At 37.5% G+C, this 24,139-nt stretch overlaps 2 protein-coding genes and 1 long non-coding RNA gene across 5 annotated transcripts in view; 2 read left to right on the forward strand and 1 right to left on the reverse strand.

Moving 5' to 3' along the window:
- Positions 1-13,694, reverse strand: part of LOC131804149 (uncharacterized) — a 90,153-nt gene extending 76,459 nt beyond the window's left edge. The window contains exon 1 of the long non-coding RNA XR_009342912.1: positions 13,436-13,694. This is a non-coding gene — a long non-coding RNA (uncharacterized LOC131804149). The remainder of the gene's footprint in view (positions 1-13,435) is intronic.
- LOC131804147 (uncharacterized) overlaps positions 1-24,139 on the forward strand; it is a 164,076-nt gene that overhangs the window by 56,421 nt on the left and 83,516 nt on the right. The gene's annotated exons all lie outside the window — the stretch shown is intronic.
- Positions 486-10,499, forward strand: LOC131804148 (uncharacterized). Of its 3 annotated transcripts, XM_059126564.1 has the most exons (3): positions 486-658; positions 1,360-1,542; positions 8,805-10,494. In XM_059126564.1, the coding sequence occupies exon 3, from the start codon at positions 8,807-8,809 to the stop codon at positions 9,749-9,751; it is 945 nt and encodes a 314-aa protein (XP_058982547.1). In that variant the 5' UTR covers positions 486-658; positions 1,360-1,542; positions 8,805-8,806; the 3' UTR covers positions 9,752-10,494. The 3 variants fall into 3 exon arrangements, 2 of the variants coding, with proteins under 2 accessions (XP_058982547.1, XP_058982546.1); XM_059126563.1 differs by lacking the exons at positions 486-658; positions 1,360-1,542 and having other exon boundaries at positions 7,481-9,769; positions 10,155-10,499; XR_009342911.1 differs by lacking the exons at positions 486-658; positions 1,360-1,542 and having other exon boundaries at positions 7,497-9,769; positions 10,155-10,492.

Genomic DNA, 24,139 nt, shown 5'->3' on the forward strand with positions numbered 1-24,139 from the left:
GATCGGCAGTCCACCGCTCGATGGCCCAATGCCATACAATTAATGCAACGATTTTCCCTCTTAATGATATTTAATCTATTTTTGAAGTCCATATTTAGGAATTTCGGACAAGATTTCAAGGGGTGAGTGCCCTTACACAAATTGCATTTATTTTCATTCACTTTGGTATGGTGGACTCTAAACTGTCTCAATTTTTCACATTGATTGTGCTTTGGGCGAGAACCTTGTCCTAATTGTACCCCATTCGAACAAGTTATATCGGACACTGTTCATAATATTGCTATTAATTTGCCCAACACTGTTGGTTGGATATTTACCGGCGGCCGCATAAATGGCATCATAACAAAATGATGTAAATAATGTAAACACGTACACATACACACATACATTTATGCAGCCACCGGTAAATTCCAATGCTGAATTCCAATAAATAAGCATCGTCAACAGCCAAAACAGGTTTGATGTGACGATGCAAATTGGGAATAGTTAGTTCTCATCGAATTCTTAGCGCGAACGCGAGTTTCCCCCCCGAGTGACAAGTGAAAGTGTAAATACAAAACCCCAAAATAACAAGACTAATAACACAACTTTTACAAAAAATAGAGACATAAAACAGTGAAGTTACAACATAAAGAGCCAAACAACGTACAACAAGAAGGTGAAATTATGCAACGAAAGTTTTGAATTCTAAAACCTACAAACTAATTAATTTAAGAATATATTAACTTAAAACTAGTGAATTGAAACTTAGAAACTAGTGAGTTAAAATGTACAAAAATAAATAAACTAAATAAAACTTATGAACTATTGAAAACATAAAATAAATTGCAAAAACCTAAAACCTAATGTTACATCTATATTGCAATTACCCCTGGGAAAAAATCTAAATAATAATAAATAAAAACACAAAATAAAAAACAAAACTAATTTCTTATTATTTCAAAAGGCTCAAAGGCAAAAAAGGTAAGCCTAGAAACATTTGGTCCTCCAGAGCCGGATTAAAAAAGTGAAGTTTTTTAAATTATTAAAAACGAAAAAAAACTTGTGAGTGGACGGACAAAAGAACAGTGAAAAAAAAAAAAGAACAGTGAAATATACAGTGGGTGCAAAAATAAGTGCAAAGAACAAAAAAGTCAAAAAAGAAAAAATAAATTGTTAAATATTGAAAAACAAAACAATTAATAAAAAAAATAGACAGTGAACAGTGCAACGAAAAGAGACTATACACAGTGCAACAAAATAATAAAATTTTTTAAAATTTTAGAAAAATTAATTTTTTTCTTTAATTTTAAAAAATATACAATTCTCAAAAAATTTTACAAAATAATAAGTGACATTAAATTTTTTTTATACAAGAAGACAATACACAGTGATACACAAAAGACGATACACAGTGACACAAAAGAGACAGTATTCAGTGGAAAAAAGCAGTGGCAAAGGAAAATTGCGAAACAACCACAACACGGAGAATTTTGGAGCCAGCAGTAGGACGGACACACGCAGCACAACAACAACAACCGAGACCCAAAACCCAACATCAAAGTGAGTACTCGTGAAATTTTCTTTTTTGACACAAAAGGGCATTTCGGGAGCAAGCAAATCTTCAATATTTGCATTGACCCGCATATTCCCATAATTTGCAATAACACTTTGACCCATATTCAAAGCTGCTAGTTGCCAACTCTGACACAGTGATTGAAAATTTACCAATTTTGAGCCATTTTTCTGGACGGACAGTTGGCTTTTGACCCGGGAAAAACAGGCAGACATATTCTTTTCTGAAAAAACGGGAATTTTCAGCCATATCCAAATATATATATACTAAAAATTCTGGAATTTTATGAACGTGGAGTTCAGGCGAATACATAAGCGCCATATTGACACAAACACATAAGCTTTTAACTTTGGAAAGTTGGCGTCACCAAGAAAGCATATAAACGCCATATTACAACAATTTTATATACAACTTTTGAAACAAAGCGTCACTTGTAATATATAGTCGCCATATTTTTTGGAAAATTTTGGCGTCATCCGAATACATAAACGAGTAAATAAACCCCGTTTAAAAAATAGCGTCTGGTGGACAGACGAAAAATAACCTAATTTTTTTTTGAAACATTTTTTGGAAAAAAAAAGCAAGCGTCTGGTGGACAGACATACATGAGAAACTTAAACTACAAATTTATTTAAAATTTTGGAGAACAAATTTTATATCGGAGTCTGGTGGACAGACATAAAATCGATCCCATATATTTACAATTTTTTATTTTTATTCTAATTTTAACCTTTTTTCCCATTTAGCACAATATTTATTGCTCTAAGGAGCTTAAAATTTTTTCTGTGACCCAAAATTAATTTCTTGCATTTTTCGCAGAAATATTTTGCTGGTATACTTTTTTGATTTTGTGACACATTACACGACTTTTTGGGAAAAATTTCTTCCTTGGATTTTTTTTGCAATTTCTTAAATTTTTTGCAATTTCTTCAATTTTTCTGCAATTCTTGAAATTTATGCTGAAAATATTTGGATTTTGACCCAAATTATTTTCTTTTGAAATATTTTGCTGGGACATAAAATTTTCCGCTGAAATATTTGGACCTTGACCCAAATCAAATTTTTTGGAAATTTTTGCTCAAATTTTTGGATTTTTGACCCAAATTATTTGTTTGAAATATTTCTTCTGAAATATTTGGATTTATACATACATAATTTTCTCTAATTCTCGTTGCGAATTTTATCGAAAAAATTTGGCGAATTTAGAAAATTTGTTGAATCAGACAAATTTTCACAAGCAATAATCAAAGTTATTGGTTATAAAATAAAATCCTCCTTTCATAGGATATTAAGTGATTTTAACTAAAAAATTTTAAAATTTTTTTCGACAACCCAACACACATTTTTACTTCGTTGAAATTTTTTTGGATTCTCTGAATTTTTTTTGGGATTTTCAACTTCTCGTTGACAATCAAATTAGACTCTCGTTTTTTTTTGGAAAAAACATCTCTGGTAATTTGCAATTCTCGTTTAAACACTTCTGTTTTAAAAACTTTTGATTATTTGTCGAATTGCAAAAATAAAATCCTCCTGTAAGTGGACTTTAAGAGATTTTATTTTCTTTTTTGCTCATTTTGGCGAAAATTTGACCCTTCTGGTAACCCAGCAAACATTTTTAATCAAGTCAGTCCGGCGTCAAATATAAAAAAAAATTTTGAATTTTTGAAAAAAACTTTTAAATTATTGAAAGGAACGAAATATAATTTGACTCAAACCAATAAAATAGGATCGTTTTCGTCGACCAATATTGAAAAAAAAAACTTATCCTCATTTTAAAAAATCAAAATTTGGATAAAAGTTTAAATTCTAAACCAAGTTAGTCCTTTTCATTGGGCAACTTTTCTTTTTTGTAAACCAACAAAATTTCGTAAAGGTTAACGCTCAGTTTTCAAAATGGATAAAACTTTAAGCGATAAATTCACAAATTGCGTCAACGATCTTCTGGATTATATTTCAATTTTTTCAATAACCAAACCTGATGACACGGTACATACTTTGGAAACAACACGAATGGAGTTGGACTCTGCATGGGACCAGGTCAAGAGAGCCTACATAGACTGTCGGGATTATGTTCCAGAAGAGGAAGGAAAGCCGATCGATAAAAATAAACTGAGGAAGCACTATATGGATACCATGGGATCGTACAAAAAAGCGCTGAGTTCAATAAATGGACAAATTCAAAATCTTTTGGATGAAAAGACACAGGAAAAAATGAAAAGAGAGTCAGAGATGTCACAACAAGGAAGGGAAGTGGATTTCACAAACGTATCGCGGCTACCTCCATGCGATACAGACACATTTAAAGGTGGTTATAGAGAATGGCCGACTTTCAGAGATCTATTTTCGGCAATTTACATTAACAACTCAAAATTAAGCAATGTCGAAAAATTATTCCATTTAACGCAGAAGACAGCAGGAGAAGCTAGAGAAAGTATTTCACATGTCCCACTAACTAATGATGGATTTACATTAGCATGGAAAAATCTCACAGATCGTTACGAGAATAAACGAATGCAAATTAATGAAGAAATCAAGACACTTTTTAATCTACCTGGAGTTTCTACTGAATCAAGTCACACTATACAAAAACTACAACGCACTGTTAATAGCAGCATTCAGACACTGGGGATGCTTGATGTTGATGTTAAAGGATGGGATCCGATTTTAATATACATTTGTTCAACAAAATTACCTAGAGGCTTTTTAGAAGAATTCGAGAACTCATTAAGCGATTGTAAACAAATTCCAAAATGGGAACAGTTTGACGCTTTCTTAACAAACAAATTCAAAACTTTGGAATCAGTTGGTAACATAAAGCCTTCTACATCGAAATTCGCTCAACAAAAACCAACTAACAATCACACGCCTAGATTTTTGAAAACATTTCAAACAAATGTCTCAAAAAATACAAACAACTTTGGAGGAAGACCTACTAATGTAATATTACCTCAACAAAATAAGCCGAAAAATACTCAAACTTGTCAAGTCTGCAAATCAAATCATTTCATAAGAGATTGCAGCGAATTTTTGAAAAAGAGTGTGAATGACAGAATTCACATCGTGAAAACTTCACACTTATGCTACAATTGCTTGTCATCAAATCACGGAGTAAAGGATTGCAAAAGTCGCTTTGGCTGCCGTATTTGTACTATGAAACACAATACTTTGTTACACAAGGGAACGGAAACCCAAACAACTAACTCATACCTAGCTCGAGTGGAAGCACGACCTAGTACTAGTGCTGCCGCTCTTACAAATCAAATACAGTCCACTACAAACCTAGAACCAACTACTATTACTACTTTGACCCTCCAAGATAAGCAAATTAGTGAGCGACAATCTGGAGGAACGCTACTTTTCACAGCAATAGTACAAATTGAAACCAAAGGACAACTTTACGATGCCCGAGCTCTAATAGACTCAGGATCACAATCCACCTTTATTTCGGAAAAGATGAAAAACTTTTTGAAGTTACCTACACGGAACAACTTAGTTCATGTCACTGGCTTAAGTCAATTTGTTTCTGAGACTTCAACAAAATCTTGCTTGTTTACAATGAGATCCAAATACGACCCTAGCTTTAAACTGGAAGTCTGGGCTCCAGTTTTAAAGAACTTACCTTCAAATCTACCACCACAGAACTTAGATGATTCACAACTTCGAGATGTAACAGCATTAGAACTGGCTGACCCGAAATTTTACGTTAGTCAACCAATCGATTTACTTATTGGAATGGACATAGGACCATTAATATTCACAATTGGAACTCCAATGAAAACATTTGGATCAATTTTAACACAAAAAACCAAATTTGGATGGATAGTTGGAGGACCCATACCAGGAAGCATCCTTCAACGAAAACAAATTTCACTTTTAAACACAACTTCAATAGAGAAAGTACTTACACGTTTTTGGGAGGTGGAAGAGACCCCTAAAAAAGTTTTACGGTCAGAAGAAGACCAATTTTGTGAACAAAACTTCATGGAAACAACAATACGGAACAAGGATGGAAGATATGTGGTGACTCTCCCATTCAAAAAATGCGAGGAATTGGGGAATTCCAGAAACATCGCCCTAGCTCAATTCTACAGAATGGAGAAAAAACTTATGAAAACACCAGAGATCAAAGAACAATATGATGCTTCAATACTTGAATACTTAGAACTCGGTCATATGAGGAAAGTCAATCCGAATGAAATAGATAAAATGCCAAATTATTATCTACCACATCACGCTGTGATAAAACCCGATCGACTCACAACGAAGTTAAGAGTCGTATTTAACGCATCTTGTCCTTCATCAAACAAAACAAGTCTCAATGACATACTATTTCCTGGACCCATTCTTCAACAGGATTTAGTATTGCAAATTTTAAAATGGAGATTTTTCAAGTATGCCTTCAATGCAGATATAACAAAGATGTATCGCCAAATACTTTTGGATCCAAATCAAACAAAATATCAAAGAATTCTCTTTAGAAAGTCTCCGGAAAACCCAGTAGAGGATTATGAGCTGCTGACAGTTACATTTGGAGTTAACTGCGCACCATATTTAGCATTGAGAACTCTTCTTAAACTAGCAGAAGATGTCAAAGAATCGTACCCTAGAGCCGCAAATATAATTTTGAATAATTTGTATGTTGATGATGTGTTAGCTGGCGGCCACACTGAAGATGAATCAATAAAAGCTCGAAAGGAATTAACTGCTGCTTTAGACTCTGCTGGTTTTACACTAATGAAATGGGCATCAAATGATCGCAAAATAATACAAGATATTCCACATGAACATTTGCTACCACTCAATTGGCTAGACATTTCCGAAGATGCTTCAACTAAGACCCTTGGAATTCGATGGAATATCTCAGGCGATTATTTTTCGTTCACACCACCTTCAATGGAAAATAAAAATGTATCTTCAAAACGAGAAGTTTTATCAACGATAGCCAAATTGTTTGACCCATGTGGATGGCTGGCACCGGTGGTTGTTGTAGCCAAGCTAATAATGCAACAAATCTGGCTAGACAAAATTGACTGGGATGATCAATTGAAGCCAATAACTCAGATGAACTGGAACAATTTCGTCCAAAATAGCAAAGATATTGAATATCTGAGAGTTCCTCGATGGATTCAATACACGCTAGATGGTTCTGTAGAGATTCATGGATTTTGTGACGCGTCAGAAAGCGCATATGGAGCCACTCTTTATATTCGGGTGGAAAATACTGACCATAAGGCGCATACATTCTTATTAGCAGCAAAAACTCGTGTCGCTCCTATTAAAAAATTATCAATACCCAGACTCGAGTTATGCGGGGCGGTATTACTATCAAAATTAGCTAAATCCATTGTAAATAGCCTACAGATATCAAAATATTCGACACAATTTTGGACCGACTCTACCATCGTATTAGCATGGTTAAAAAAGCCTCCTTGTCATTGGAGCACATTTGTTGGAAATAGAGTCTCGGAAATTGCTGATAATGTTGGACAAGAAAATTGGAGACATGTTGATTCGGAAAATAATCCAGCTGATATTGCGAGCCGTGGATGTTCACCCGCAGAGCTAAAGACTAGTGATCTCTGGTGGCAGGGACCTCAATGGCTCAGAATGCCAAAAGACCGTTGGCCATCGTATGAAATCCCAAATGACACAAATTTGGAAGCCAAAACGGCAAAAGTCATGACCCTTTTCGCAGAAAAGGAAGACCCTTTAAAACATTTCTCCTCTTTATCTAAGGTTTATCGATCATACGCATATGCTCTAAGACTCTGGAAAAATTCTGGGGTAAATAGACAACACCTTCGCACTTCAGCAAACGACCTTACATCAGATGAAATCCAAGATGGAAAACGATCTTGTATAATTCGTACCCAAAAATTCGTATATGCAGACGAATACAACGCACTTATGAAAAAGAGTCAAATTTCTCCTTCAAGTCCTCTGTTGACCCTCAACCCATTTCTAGACTCAAAGGGTATTATTAGAGCAAATGGCCGATTGGTACAATCGCCAGCCCTTACATATAGCGAACGTCACCCAATAATATTACCACATGGCGCAAAACTTAGCAAATTGTTAGTCGAATTCACTCATAAGGTTACCTTACACGGGGGTAATCAATTAATGACCCGAGTATTAAGGTCCGAATTCTGGATATTCGGACTCAAGTCGCTAATCAAACAAACCATACGAAATTGTCGAATTTGCTTAATTCACAAAAAACAAACCCAAACTCAAATCATGGCGTCGCTACCACCCGAACGAACTTTTCTTTCTCGACCCTTTACAAACACAGGGGTAGATTTTGCAGGACCCTTTAACATTAAAAGTTATTCAGGAAGAGCCTGCTTTATTACAAAAGGCTACGTTTGCATTTTTGTCTGTTTCGCCACTAAGGCTATACATTTAGAACCAACAAGCGATTTGTCGACATATGCCTTTCTTGCCGCTTTTTCTAGGTTTATTAGCCGGCGAGGTTGTCCGTCTTGTATATTTTCGGACAACGGAACAAACTTTGTGGGAGCGGTTGATCTATTAAAGCGAGATAGACTAGCTTTCATGAAGAATATTCAAAATAGCACAATTCAAAATAATTTCACTCAAAATCTTACTTGGAAATTTATTCCTCCTGGTGCTCCGCACATGGGCGGCTTGTGGGAAGCTGGCGTCAAATCATTTAAAACTCATTTACGAAAAAGTATCCCAAAAATGAATTTCACTTTTGAAGAATTTACAACTATTTTATCAAGAATTGAAGGCTGCCTTAACTCACGACCCTTAAGTCCTGCTAGCGACGACCCAAACGACCTTTCCCCTTTGACACCTGGTCATTTCTTAATAGGAACACCTATTCTTACCCCAGCTGAACCAGACATTTCAGATACAGATTTAAGCTTAGTCAATCGTTGGAAAAGACTCAAAGTTATTTCACAATACTTTTGCAACAGATGGAAATTAGAATATCTTCACGAACTTCACAGAAGAACTAAGTGGAAATATGAAAAGGAGAACATCAAAGAAGGAGATTTAGTTGTCGTAAAAGATGATAGATTGGCTCCGCATGAATGGAAGTTAGGTCGTATCGAAAAAACGTATCCAGGTAGTGACCAAAATACCAGGGTTGTAGACATACGGACGGCAAGTGGCAACATTAGCAGACCCATTACAAAAATTGTCAAATTGTTTTCCGACTGACTAGTCGGATTCCCACTCAAAAAAGAATTTAGTACTCGCCTCAATTTCTTTTCAGATATGGCCGCTTACTTGCCCAACCAGGACTGCCGTCTAGACGATAGCAGCCGTAGCCCGAACTCAAATGCCCGACCAACAGCAAGAAGCGCCAATAGACCCATACGTCCCAGTTCCACATCCCCTGAAAGACGTCAACGAAGCCGATCCGACGCAAGACCCCGCCAACGCCAAGAAAGACCAAGCTACTGGCAATATTCATGTGGGCTCTGCCAAGATGACCATGCCCTCAGTGCCTGTGAGAGATTCCGCAGACAGACGCCCTTCCAGCGGTATGAGACCGTGGAGCGTCGGGGGTATTGCCGAAATTGCCTGGCGAGAAGTCATTTGGCCCCCGACTGCCCGTCTCTAACTGGTTGCCGGAGATGCAACGACCGGCACCATACCCTTTTGCACGGGGCGTCTCAATTGGATGAGGTATCCCTGAATATAGAAGCCGTCACCACCCCAGCCTTCGCATGGGATTTGGTTTTTGTACCAACAGCGATGGTACGCATAACGGCCGAGGGCATGGAGGGGTTTAGTATGCTGCGAGCTATTATTAGCCAATCTGCGACGATGTCAAAGATTTCCTATGCAGCTTTCCGTCGCTTGGGTCTGCAGTCGCGGAACTACAAAGGGGAGCGATTCACCACTTTCACCGTTTCGCCCCGCCGCACAAACTCTACATGGCGTCTGAAGGTAAATGCGCTAATAATCGAAGACCTGCCCAGACGCATTTACTCAGACCCAATACTAGAAGACCCCACTAGATGCTTCACGAGCTACGCTTTAGCTGACCCTGATCCCAGAGGAAATAGTCCGATCGATGTGGAACTGGGAGCGGATACGTACTCAGCCATAAGGAAAGATGGGTGTACAGCAGCTGGAATTGGAGATGTCCTGGCGTACAATACTCAACTGGGCTACGTGTTTGCTGGGCCAATCAAGAACATGCCGAGGAACTAAAGACCGAGGATCCTTATGGTATATTAGAAATGAATACTTACACTTGTCATTCGGGGCCCAGAAAATGTTCATAATATTGCTATTAATTTGCCCAACACTGTTGGTTGGATATTTACCGGCGGCCGCATAAATGGCATCATAACAAAATGATGTAAATAATGTAAACACGTACACATACACACATACATTTATGCAGCCACCGGTAAATTCCAATGCTGAATTCCAATAAATAAGCATCGTCAACAGCCAAAACAGGTTTGATGTGACGATGCAAATTGGGGAATAGTTAGTTCTCATCGAATTCTTAGCGCGAACGCGAGTTTCCCCCCCGAGTGACAAGTGAAAGTGTAAATACAAAACCCCAAAATAACAAGACTAATAACACAACTTTTACAAAAAATAGAGACATAAAACAGTGAAGTTACAACATAAAGAGCCAAACAACGTACAACAAGAAGGTGAAATTATGCAACGAAAGTTTTGAATTCTAAAACCTACAAACTAATTAATTTAAGAATATATTAACTTAAAACTAGTGAATTGAAACTTAGAAACTAGTGAGTTAAAATGTACAAAAATAAATAAACTAAATAAAACTTATGAACTATTGAAAACATAAAATAAATTGCAAAAACCTAAAACCTAATGTTACATCTATATTGCAATTACCCCTGGGAAAAAATCTAAATAATAATAAATAAAAACACAAAATAAAAAACAAAACTAATTTCTTATTATTTCAAAAGGCTCAAAGGCAAAAAAGGTAAGCCTAGAAACAGACACACTTTCCAATGCTTTAAATCTCTCCGTGAGAGATTTATTCAAGTCATCCCAGTGAGGCATTTCTGTCTTATTATGTAAAGACTGCTCCCATAGAGAAAGAGTAAGTTTCGGCATTTTTGTAGAGCAAATATAGGCAAATATAGGGTCCCAAGACTTCACATCAATTTTATATAAATCAAGGACCGCTATGCAATTAGTAACGTCTCGTTGCAGTTTCTTTAGGCCACATGCCGATTCTTGCCCACAATGAGCAAGATTAAATTAATTTCGCAGCTGAGTATTTACTAGAATTCTCTTATTTTCATATTGTTTCCTCAAATTGTCCCAAGCAATAGAGAAACCTTCGGCTGTCAACGAATTTCCTCACATTTATTCAAAAAGTCTTCTAGACTTGCCATTGTCATCGAGCTATCACTGCTCCTCCAGAGAAAGGTTTCTACTCTAATTTTCGAATAATTTGTTCCAAAAACGTTTACAATTAAACGTCCAATCTGAGCAGTCAAGAGCACTCAACAACCGTACCCTTGAGTTTTGAATGTTTGTAACGTCTTCCGTAAGTCTCCAAAAAAGATATTTTACAGACCGGCGATTAAACTTCAGCATTTATCAATCATAAATTTAGAACGATTGCTCTACTATATCTATTCCCCAATAATTGAGAAAGATTTAAAAAACTTTAATTTGTACTTCTTGTAAAGTTTCAAACGAGCAAATTATTTAATGGTGTGCCAACAAACAGTCCAAATAATGTTCATTCCAACAATGAATTTTCAATGTTTTCTCAATTAGAGTCTTTTCTTTGTTTGAGCAAGTCTCTATATTACAAATAGATGCTTCTGACCCACAGTTTCGAATATATAAAAGGGCAAAATCCACTAACAATAAAATTGCTCTTCTTTTACTACTTTACGACGTTTAAATTCGCCAAAATCTCATAGATTCCATTAAACGCCGTTACACACCACTGTGTATGTAGCAATATATTTTTATACCCTCCACCTTGGAAAGGAGGGTATATTAACTTTGTCATTCCGTTTGTAACATCCTTAAATATTCGTCTTAGACCCCATAAAGTATATATATTCATAATCAGCATAAAATTCTAAGTCGATTTAACGATGTCCGTCTGTCTGTCTGTCCGTCTGTCTGTCTGTCTGTCTGTCTGTCCGTCTGTCTGTCTGTTGAAATCACGATACAGCCCACATTATTTGACGTAGAGCTCCAAAATTTAGCAGAGCTATTTGCATTGTGTCTAGGATGGTTGGTATTGAAAATGAGATATATCGGTCCACGTTCTGGTATAGTCCCCATATAACGGTACCTCCCGATATTCGGTATTTTGATGATTTATGCCACGTTTTTTCACGGATTTGTCTTAAAATTGGTATTTGTAGGTCATAGCAGGTCCTTGAGCGTGTGGCAAAACATTGCATGTATGGGTCCAAAATTTGGTATAGCCCCCATATAACGGTACCTCCAGATATCCGGTAATTTGATGATTTTTGCAACATTTTTTCACGGATTTGTCTGAAAATCGGTATTTGTTGGTCATAATAGGTTCCAGCTCCGGTGGCGAAACATTGCATGTATGGGTCCATGATTTGGTATAGCCCTCATATAACGGTACCTCCCGATATTCGGTATTTTGGTGGTTTTTGCCACATTTTTTCACTGATTTGCCTAAAAATTGGTATTTGTGGGTCATAATGGGTCCTAGTTCGTGTGGCGAAACATTGTAATTATAGGTCCACGTTTTTGTATAGCCCCCATATAACGGGACCTCCCGATATTCGGTAATTTGATGATTTTTGCCACATTTTTCACGGATTTGTCTGAAATTTGGTATTTGTTGGTCATAATTGGTTCCAGCTTCGGTAGCGAAACATTGCATGCATGGGTCCATTATTTGATATAGCCCCCATATAAAGGTACCTCCCGATATTCGGTATTTTGATGGTTTTGCCACATTTTTTCACTGATTTGTCTAAAAATTGGTATTTGTGGGCCATAATGGGTCCTAGTTCGTGTGGCGAAACATTGTAATTATAGGTCCACGTTTTGGTGTAGCCCCCATATTACGGTACCTCCCCATAATCGGCATTTTAATGGTTTTTGCCACATTTCTTCTAATGTTTCTTTTACCCTAAGGTGGAGGGTATTAAAAGTTTGGCCCGGCCGAACTTAATGTTTTTTTACTTGTTTTTTAATAAGGTGGATAACCAAAGAGTCAATGTTACTCTTTCCACTTATTATTTGCTTCGTATTATCTCCTTCGAGAAATATAGTTCTTCATAGACTAGCAATCAAAATCAATGCAAATGAATATGAGTCAGGACAGCCGCCAATGACAAACACCAATAGAGCCCAACCAAATTAGATAGAGACAATGCAACAACTATGCAGAGCCACCAGCGCACAAGCTGCGAGCCACCAAATCATAAACAGCAACGGCGCAACAGCACCACGGCATAGTAACCAACGCACAAGCAGCGAGCCACCAACAACATAAACAATGCCAGTGCGTCTAACGTACTGACAGCGCGCCACCAATGCACAACAACACTGCTTTGTATGTTATGACAGGCGAAGAAATTTTGCCTATTATGTAGATTTACAGGCAAACGGCAAGCACACAAAACAGCGAGCCCCAAAAAGGTAGTCCACAAGAAGGCAGGCAAAGAAATAAACAAAGTGCTGTTACAAACAACAACACCATCAAGGGCCAAAGAGTAAGCAGCGGCAAGGCTCCAAAAATATTCCAACGGTACCAAATGAGTCAATAACCTTAGCTACCCTTGAATATTTTTAGCAAGGTTATGTAACGGAACCACGACTATAGATCCAGTTTTCGCTCTTCACCACAATTTAAATTTTTTTTTCCAAAAAATTGCCGGTACTTACTTCTATTACTTTGTCCTAATTGCCGGTTTCGAAGGACCAGATGTTGACGGGACAACTTTTGCTACAGTCGGTCACCACAGAGTCAGTTTCCTGATCGACTGGTTACCTGCACTTCTGGCTCGGGTAAATACTCCTACTTGGGCAAGGGTTACTATGCAGCCTCAACAAAATGTTTCCAAATACGGTCTGCTACCACTGTGTCGATCCTCGCTTTAAAATCAAACGCACAAAAATTATTTTTAACTTCACTTTTATTCTTTCGCACAATTTTATTATAACGACCTTCTTGGTCAAAGGCAAAAATACAATGTTAAAAACTCCAAAGAAAAAAAACTAATAGAAGATGATTCTTCTTCTCCTCGAACCCTTGTTCTTACTCTGAGAGCAAGAGAGCAGGAAAATGTTAATCAAAATAAAACCAGTGATATGGCATTGCCAGTATAGAAAAAAGGGAGAGACGACGTACATGGGCATTGCCTTCGAGGGCGAACATTAGTGCTACGCTTGTAGCGCTTTTTCCATGAGCAATTATATAGAAATGTGTTCAGATTTAGTTATAGCTCCCATATTTACAGGGTGGGAAACAAAACTGCAACAAAGTCAAAATGTAATTTTTACATTTTTATACCCTCCATCATAGTATGTCATTCCGTTTGAAACACATCGTATATATATATATTCTTGATCAGTATAAAATTCTATGTCGATTTATCAATGTCCGTCCGTCTGTCCGTCTGTGGAAATCACTCTAGCTTCCGAACGAAATGAAGTAGGTTGATAAAATTTTACTCAAATGTGTACTACGTCTGCAGGACTTTTGGTATTGAAAATGGTCCACGTATAGCCCCCATATAACGGTACCTCCCGATATGCGGTATTTTGATGATTTAAGCGACATTATTTACCGGAGTTGTTTCAAAATTAATATTAAAAATTCGTAATTGGGGAAAGCCAACCCAAAGGATCGAAAATCTTTGCGATAATGGACAACACTTGCCTCTTAGAAAACGAATTTCTTTCTGGAATTTTGTCCATAACAAAGTAGAAACTATCTACCGAGGCGTTCCACCGAATACCCAACGTCTTTGCAGAGCTTTTGTCGCCGAGCTCCTTCAAAATTTCTTTGGAATTGGACGTCCACTTCCGAAGTTCAAATCCACCTGATTCAAGAATTTTTATCAATTCTTACTTCGTTTTCAACCCCTGCGAAACAGTATGAACGCCTACCAAAGCATCATCGACATACATATTATTTCTTAGAATTTTCGAGCCAATTGGGAAACGATACTCTTCGTCATCTGCTAATTTTAAAAGAGTTCTAAGAGCCAAGTATGGGGCGCAATTGACGCCACACGTTACCGTCTTCAATTGGTAATCAGAAACCTCTTCGTCTGGGCAAGTTCTGAACAGAATACGCTGGTACTTTGCATGTAATGGATTGATCAAAATTTGACGATACATCTTAGAAATGTCTGCATTAAATACATATTTGTATAAGCGCCAATTTAATATCAGAGAGATAATATCTTTTTGAAGGGAAGGTCCAACATACAACACATCGTTTAAGCTTTTGCCATTAACCGAGGCACATGAAGCGTTGAAGACTACTCTCAGTTTCGTAGTCACGCTTTCAGGCTTAAAAACGCCATGATGAGGCAAATAAAAACAGTCCTTGTAGTTTACAAAGTGTTCTATCTTTTCCATATGTCCCAGAGACAAATATTCTAAAATCACATCATCATAATCCGATTTTCGTTTTGGATTTCTCAGTAACGACGTCTCATTCCGCAAATATTGAGTAAGAGCAACGTATCGGCTAGACTTTGATGCGAAAGAAAAAGGAGGATCGTCTTTAAAGGGCAAGTTCACGGTATATCTTCCATCAGAGCCTCTGGAAGTCGTAGATCGAAAAATTTCCTCGCACTTCTGTTCCTCTATCGAGGTAGTTGAGACCTTGGGTACCTCTTCAATTTCCCAGAACCTAGCTAGCTGGTCTTGCACTGACACTCTAGTGCAATGGGAAACACTCATTGAAGTCGGACAGAGCAAATTGGTTGCTGGGCCAGTCAATACCCACCCAAACACGGTCTCTTGAGCTAAAAGTGAGCCAAAGATATTTTTCCTAACTCCACTGAGCAAGATAATTGGGTAAATGTTTCCACCGAGCAATACATCTACTTGGCCACCTCGATAAAACGTTGGATCCGCAAAATCTAGATCCGGTAATTCGTTCATACGAATCTTATCCAATGGCTGTGTGGGTATATTTCCCGTTATTTCTGGGACCACGAAAGCCTCGAAGTCTAGCGTGAAAGAAATATTTTTCATCGAACCAATTCTAATAGATGCTATTTTGGAGCATTTCGTCAGATGTTGACCGCCTAAACCAGAAATTTCCGCAGAGACAAAGCTTGTTGGTAACTTTAGCATTTTTTGCAACCGAGAGGAAATAAAATAGTCATCCGAGCAAGGGTCTATTAGCGCACGAACTTTGTATGGAACTCCATTCCTTAAAATGTTTAGATAGACAAATATAGGGTCCCAAGACTTCACATCAATTTTATATAAATCAAGGACCGCTATGCAATTAGTAACGTCTCGTTGCAGTTTCTTTAGGCCACATGCCGATTCTTGCCCACAATGAGCAAGATTAAATAAATTTCGCAGCTGAGTATTTACTAGAATTCTCTTATTTTCATATTGGTTCCTCAAATTGTCCCAAGCAATAGAGAAACCTTCGGCTGTCAACGGAATATGGCGATTTATTTCTCTTGCCTCTCCACTTGTTTTTTGGAACAAATGGTAAAGTTTCTCAACAGAGCTAAGTTTTTTATTATTGATATAAATGGCCGTGAACAAATCGCGAAAACTGGGTCATGACACATAGTCCCCATGAAAAACCTCCGTGTCACACGGCGGGACTGAAATTGAGGCAGACACTTTTTGATTTTAAGCAATGGGTACAACCTTTACTTTTTCCTTCCATTCCCCCAAGATGTTAATGCACCTAACGTAACTCTGATGAGCAAGTTTTTTATTGGTTTTTATAGTCTCCTTATTTTTTTATAGCTCTCCGGGTCAGAGGTACAAGCTTTCAGGGTTTCCTTCCATTCTGTCCACAAACTGTGAAGCTCTGATTTTTCCACTTCAATTGCAGAATCATTGAATCCTGAGGAATCAGTCTCCTTTAAATTTTCTTCAAAAGAAATAATTTCCTCACATTTATTCAAAAAGTCTTCTAGACTTGCCATTGTCATCGATCTAGCAAAAAATTCAAAGGCGATAATCTCGAAAAATTATTGATGGGGAAATGTCAACTGCTCCTCCAGAGAAAGGTTTCTACTCTAATTTTGGAATAATTTGTTCCAAAAACGTTTACAATTAAACGTCCAATCTGAGCAGTCAAGAGCACTCAACAAACAGTCCAAATAATGTTCATTCCAACAATGAATTTTCAATGTTTTCTCAATTAGAGTTTTTTTTTTTTGTTTGAGCAAGTCTCTATATTACAAATAGATGCTTCTGACCCACAGTTTCGAATATATAAAAGGGCAAAATCCACTAACAATAAAATTGCTCTTCTTTTACTACTTTACGACGTTTAAATTCGCCAAAATCTCATAGATTCCATTAAACGCCGTTACACACCACTGTGTATGTAGCAATATATTTTTTTTTAATAAGGTGGATAACCAAAGAGTCAATGTTACTCTTTCCACTTATTATTTGCTTCGTATTATCTCCTTCGAGAAATATAGTTCTTCATAGACTAGCAATCAAAATCAATGCAAATGAATATGAGTCAGGGCAGCCGCCAATGACAAACACCAATAGAGCCCAACCAAATTAGATAGAGACAATGCAACAACTATGCAGAGCCACCAGCGCACAAGCTGCGAGCCACCAAATCATAAACAGCAACGGCGCAACAGCACCACGGCATAGTAACCAACGCACAAGCAGCGAGCCACCAACAACATAAACAATGCCAGTGCGTCTAACGTACCACCCATGCACAACAACACTGCTTTGTATGTTATGACAGGAGAAGAAATTTTGCCTATTATGTAGATTTACAGGCAAACGGCAAGCACACAAAACAGCGAGCCCCAAAAAGGTAGTCCACAAGAAGGCAGGCAAAGAAATAAACAAAGTGCTGTTACAAACAACAACACCATCAAGGGCCAAAGAGTAAGCAGCGACAAGGCTCCAAAAATATTCCAACGGTACCAAATGAGTCAATAACCTTAGCTACCCTTGAATATTTTTAGCAAGGTTATGTAACGGAACCACGACTATAGATCCAGTTTTCGCTCTTCACCACAATTTAAATTTTTTTTCCAAAAAATTGCCGGTACTTACTTCTATTACTTTGTCCTAATTGCCGGTTTCGAAGGACCAGATGTTGACGGGACAACTTTTGCTACAGTCGGTCACCACAGAGTCAGTTTCCCTGATCGACTGGTTACCTGCACTTCTGGCTCTGGTAAATACTCCTACTTGGGCAAGGGTTACTATGCAGCCTCAACAAAATGTTTCCAAATACGGTCTGCTACCACTGTGTCGATCCTCGCTTTAAAATCAAACGCACAAAAATTATTTTTAACTTCACTTTTATTCTTTCGCACAATTTTATTATAACGACCTTCTTGGTCAAAGGCAAAAATACAATGTTAAAAACTCCAAAGAAAAAAACTAATAGAAGATGATTCTTCTTCTCCTCGAACTCTTGTTCTTACTCTGAGAGCAAGAGAGCAGGAAAATGTTAATCAAAATAAAACCAGTGAAATGGCATTGCCAGTATAGAAAAAAGGGAGAGACGACGTACATGGGCATTGCCTTCGAGGGCGAACATTAGTGCTACGCTTGTAGCGCTTTTCCCATGAGCAATTATATAGAAATGTGTTCAGATTTAGTTATAGCTCCCATATTTACAGGGTGGGAAACAAAATTGCAACAAAGTCAAAATGTAATTTTTACATTTTTATACCCTCCATCATAGTATGTCATTCCGTTTGAAACACATCGTATATATATATTCTTGATCAGTATAAAATTCTATGTCGATTTATCAATGTCCGTCCGTCTGTGGAAATCACTCTAGCTTCCGAACGAAATAAAGTAGGTTGATAAAATTTTACTCAAATGTGTACTACGTCTGCAGGACTTTTGGTATTGAAAATGGTCCACGTATAGCCCCCATATAACGGTACCTCCCGATATGCGGTATTTTGATGATTTAAGCGACATTATTTACCGGAGTTGTTTCAAAATTAATATTAAAAATTCGTAATAGCTACTATGACTTAAGTCAAAACAAGTAAAAAGCTGTAAGTTCGGCCGGGCCGAACTTTTAATACCCTCCACCATTTGGTACAAATTTGACAATTGCCAAAGAAAAAAAAAAAAAATAAATAAATAAAATTCGTAAAAAATTCTGTTAAAATTTTAAAAATACCGAATGCCTATACGACGACGTGGACCTGCATAGGCAACTTTTGTCATAAGTTATTACAATATTTAAATGCGAAACTTGAAGAAAAATCTGTTTATAATGTAGCTAAAATCATCAAAATACCGAATATAGGGGTACCGTTATATGGGGGCTATACGAAGACGTGGACCTACATGGCCCATTTTCTGTTTTATGCTGCAGTATCTATTACCAACAAATACCAAATTTGGAACGATTCCGTTAAATAATGTCGCCAAAATCATCAAAATACCGAATATCGGGGGGTACCGTTATATGGGGGCAATACGAAGACGTGGACCTGCACAGAAAATTTTCTGTCTTAGGCTGTAGTATCCATTACGAACTTCAAATGCCAAATTTGAAACAATTCCGGTGAATAATGTCGCTAAAATCACCAAAATACCGAATATCGGGGGGTACCGTTATATGGGGGCAATACGAAGACGTGGACCTGCACAGATAATTTTCTGTCTTAGGCTGTAGTATCCATTACGAACTTCAAATGCCAAATTTGAAACAATTCCGGTGAATAATGTCGCTAAAATCATCAAAATACCGAATATAGGGAGGTACCGTTATATGGGGGCTATATGATAACTTGGACCTACATGGCCCATTTCCGAACTTAACCTGCCGACTGGCAAAATATACATGTGTGCAAAATTTTAGCCTTCTATCTCAATCCGTTCGAAAGTTAGCGTGATTACAACAGACAGACAGACAGACGGACATGGCTAAACCGTCTTATTTTACGCTGATCAAGAATATATATACTTTGTTGGGTCTGACATGAGTATTTCGAGAAGTTACAAACGGAATGACAAAATTAATATAGCCTCCATAGTTTGGTGGAGGGTCCACGTCTTCGTATAACCCCCATATAATGGTACCTCCCGATATTCGGTATTTTGGTGATTTTAGAGACGTTATTTACCCGAACTATTTCAAATTTAATATTTGAAGTTCGTAATGAATACTACAGCCTATGACAGAAAATTGTCTGTGAAGGTCCACTTCTTCGTATAGCCCCCATATAACGGTACCCCCCGATATTCGGTATTTTGATGATTATTGCGACATTATTAACCGGAATTGTTTTAAATTTGGCATTTGAAGTTTGAATGGATACTACAGCCTATGACAGAATATTGTCTGTGCAGGTACACGTCTTCGTATAGCCCCCATATAACGGGACCCCCAATATTCGGTATTTTGATGATTTTAGCGACATTATTTATCGGAATTATTTCAAATTTTGTATTTGTTAGTAATGGATACTACAGCCTATGGCAGAAAATTGTCTGGGCAGGTCCATTTATAACCCCCATGGTAACTCCCTATATTCGGTATTTTGATAATTATAGCTACATTATAAACATATATTTTTTTTAATTTTCGCATTTGAATATTGTAATAGCTTGTGACAAAAGTTGCCCATGCCGGTCCAAGTCGTCGTATAAACCCTAATATACGGCTACATTCGGGGTTTTTAAGATTTACTTGTTTTTATACTTCCACCATACTGTGGAGAGTATATTAACTTTGTCATTCCGTTTGTAACTCCTCGAAATACTCATGTCAGACACAACAAAGTATATATATTCTTGATCAGCGTAAAATTCTAAGTCGATTTAGCGATGTCCGTCTGTCTGTCCGTCTGTCTGTCTGTTGTAATCACGCTATCTTTCGAATGAATTGAGATACAAGGCTAAAATTTTGCACACAGGTTTATTTTTACAGTAGGCAGGTTAAGTTCGTAAATGGGCCATGTAGGTCCACGTTTTCATATAGCCCCCTTATAACGGTACCTCCCGATATTCGATATTTTGATGATTTTAGCGACATTATTCACACGAATTGTTTCAAATTTGTTATTTGAAGTTCGAAATGGATACTACAGCCTAAGACAGAAAATTGTCTGTGCAGGTCCAAGTCTTCGTATAGCCCCCATATAACTGTACCTCCCGATATTTGGTATTTTCATGATTTTAGCGACATTATTAATCGGAATTGTTCAAAATTTGGTATTTGAAGTTCGCAATGGATACTACAGCCTAAGACAGAAAATTGTCTGTTCAGGTCTACGTCTTCGTATAGCCCCCATATAACTGTACCTCCCTATATTCGGTATTTTGGTGATTTTAGCGTCTTTATTTACCAAAATTTTTTCAAATTACGCATTTACAGTTCGTAATGGAAACTTCAGTCTGTGACAAAAAATTTTCTATGCTGGTCCAGGTCTTCGTATAGGCCCCATATACCAGTACCTCCCTATATTCGGTATTTTGACGAGTTTAGGTACAATACTCACCGAAGTTGTTTGAAATCTCGTATTTGAAGTTCGTAATGGATGCTACAGAATATGACAAAAAATTGTCTAAGCAGGTTGAGGTCTTCGCACAGCTCCGATATAACGGTAAATCCCTATATTCTATACTTTGATGATTTTAGCTACATTATTCGCGTTTATTTCAAGTTCCGAATTTGAATTTGGTAATGACTCATGACAAACAAGTAAAAAAGCAGTAAGTTCGGCCGGGCCGAACTTTGAATACCCTCCACCATTTGGAACGAATTAGAAAATTTTCAAAAAAATAAAATCCAATAAAAATTCTTTTAAAATCTTTAAAATATCTAATATAGGAAGGTGCCGATATTGTGGACCTATAAAGACAAATCTATATCTGCGTGTAAAGTACTCACAAGGAACTCCGTGTGTGGATTTTCAGACAATACGATTGGAAAATGTGGCTAAAATCATCAAAATACCGAATATCGCGGGGTACCGTTATATGGGAGCTATACGTTATCGTTAACCTATATAGAGAATTCTCTGTCGGTGGGTAAAGTGCTCACAAAGAACCCCTTGTGACCATTCCGTTGAAAAATATGGCTAAAAACATCAAAATACCGAACATCGGGGGTACCGTTATATGAGGGCTATACAATATCGTGGATCTATATAAATAATTCTCTGCCGGGGTATAAAGTACCCACAAGGAACTCCTTGTGTGGATTTTCAGACAATTCCGATGAAAAATGTGGGTCAAATCATAAAATACCGAATATCGGGGGGTACCGTTATATGGGGGATATACGATATCGTGGGTCTGTATAGACAATTCTCTCTCAGGGGGTGAAGTACTCACAAGGAACTACTTGTGTTGATTTTAAGACAATTCCATTGAAAAGCGTAGCTAACATCATCAAAATACCGAATATCGGAGGTTACAGTTATATGGGGGATATACGATATCGTGGACCTATATAGACACTTCATTTTGAGGAGGTAAAATGCCCACAAGGGACTTCTTTTGTGGATTTTCAGACAATTCTGTTGAAAAATGTGGGTAAAATCATCAAAAACCAAATATCGGGGGGTACCGTTATATGGGGGCTATACGATATTGTGGACCTATATAAATAATTCTCTGCCGAGGTATAAAGTACCCACAAGGAACTCCTTGTGTGGATTTTCAGACAATTCCGTTCAAAAATGTGTGTAAAATCTTCAAAATACCGAATATCGGGGGGTACCGTTATATGGGGGCTATACGATATTGTGGACCTATATAGATAATTCTCTGTCGAGGTATAAAGTACCCACAAGGAACTCCTTGTGTGGATTTTCAGACAATTCCGTTCAAAAATGTGGGTAAAATCATCAAAATACCGAATATCGGGGGTACCGTTATATGGGGGATATACGATATTGTGGACCTATATAGATAATTCTCTGCCGAGGTATAAAGTACCCACAAGGAACTCCTTGTGTGGATTTTCAGACAATTCCGTTCAAAAATGTGGGTAAAATCATCAAAATACCGAATATCGGGGGGTACCGTTACATGGGGGCTATACGATATCGTGGACCTATATGAAAAATTCTCTGCCGAGGTATAAAGTACCCACAAGGAACTCCTTGTGTGGATTTTCAGACAATTCCGTTGAAAAATGTGGGTAAAATCTTCAAAATACCGAATATCGGGGGGTACCGTTACATGGGTGCTATACGATATCGTGGACCTATATAGATAATTCTCTGCCGAGGTATAAAGTACCCACAAGGAACTCCTTGTGTGGATTTTCAGACAATTCCGTTCAAAAATGTGGGCAAAATCATCAAAATACCGAATATCGGGGGGTACCGTTATATGGGGGCTATACGATATTGTGGACCTATATAGATAATTCTCTGCCGAGGTATAAAGTACCCACAAGGAACTCCTTGTGTGGATTTTCAGACAATTCCGTTGAAAAATGTGGGTAAAATCATCAAAATACCGAATATCGGGGGGTACCGTTATATGGGGGCTATACGATATCGTGGACCGATATAGCCCATCTTCGAACTTGACCTGCCTGCAGACAAAAGAGAGATCTGTGCAAAATTTTAGCTTCCTATCTTAATTCGTTTAGACTGTAGCGTGATTACAACAGACGGACAGACGGACAGACGGACGGACAGGGCTAAATCGTCTTAGAATTTTACGCTGATCAAGAATATATATACTTTGTTGGGTCTAAAATGATTATTTCGATGAGTTACAAACGGAATGACAAAGTTAATATACCCTCCATACCTTTTTTGGTGGAGGGTATAATAATGCCTGTGTGGGTCCACGTCGTATAGGCACCAATATAACGGCAATATTCGGTATTTTTAAAATTTTACCAATTTTTTTTCAGGATTTTATTTCCAAATTCGTTCCAAATGGTGGAGGGTATTCAAAGTTCGGCCCGGCCGAACTTACTGCTTTTTAACTTGTTTTTTTTTTTAATTTTATTGAATGAAAGCAAAAAATGTCGGAAATAGCATCAAATAAGCTTAGATTTATTTAGATCAAACAAACAAACTTAGATCAAACAGCCAATGAAACCGTCACACGCTGTCCGAATGTTTCTCTGCGGTATTTTGCCCCATTCCCGGCGTAGCGCTTGCTTGAGGTGATCAACACTTTGGTATTTTTTAGTGCCAACCTTGCTTTCCAGCAACAATAGTCCAACGGATTGGTATCCGGAGATTTTGGTGGCCATTGTGTGCTGGAAATGATGCGAGGAACCTCATTTTGTAACCATTCTTGGGTGGTGCCTGCTGAGTGCGATGGTGCTGAGTCCTGTTGGAATGTCCAAAGTCTGCGACGAAAATGTTTGCATACCCAAGGCTTTAATACAACCTCCAGAATATTTTCGCGATAATATTCGGCATTTATTCTGATGCCACTTGT

This window comes from Musca domestica, unplaced genomic scaffold, assembly GCF_030504385.1.
Source record: "Musca domestica strain aabys unplaced genomic scaffold, Musca_domestica.polishedcontigs.V.1.1 4, whole genome shotgun sequence".
In the NCBI taxonomy this organism is placed as follows: Eukaryota; Metazoa; Arthropoda; class Insecta; order Diptera; family Muscidae; genus Musca; species Musca domestica.

Coding starts and splice junctions, on each gene's coding strand:
- LOC131804148 (XM_059126564.1), top strand. CDS start 8,807: ATGGCCGCTTACTTGCCCAACCAGGACTGCCGTCTAGACGATAGCAGC.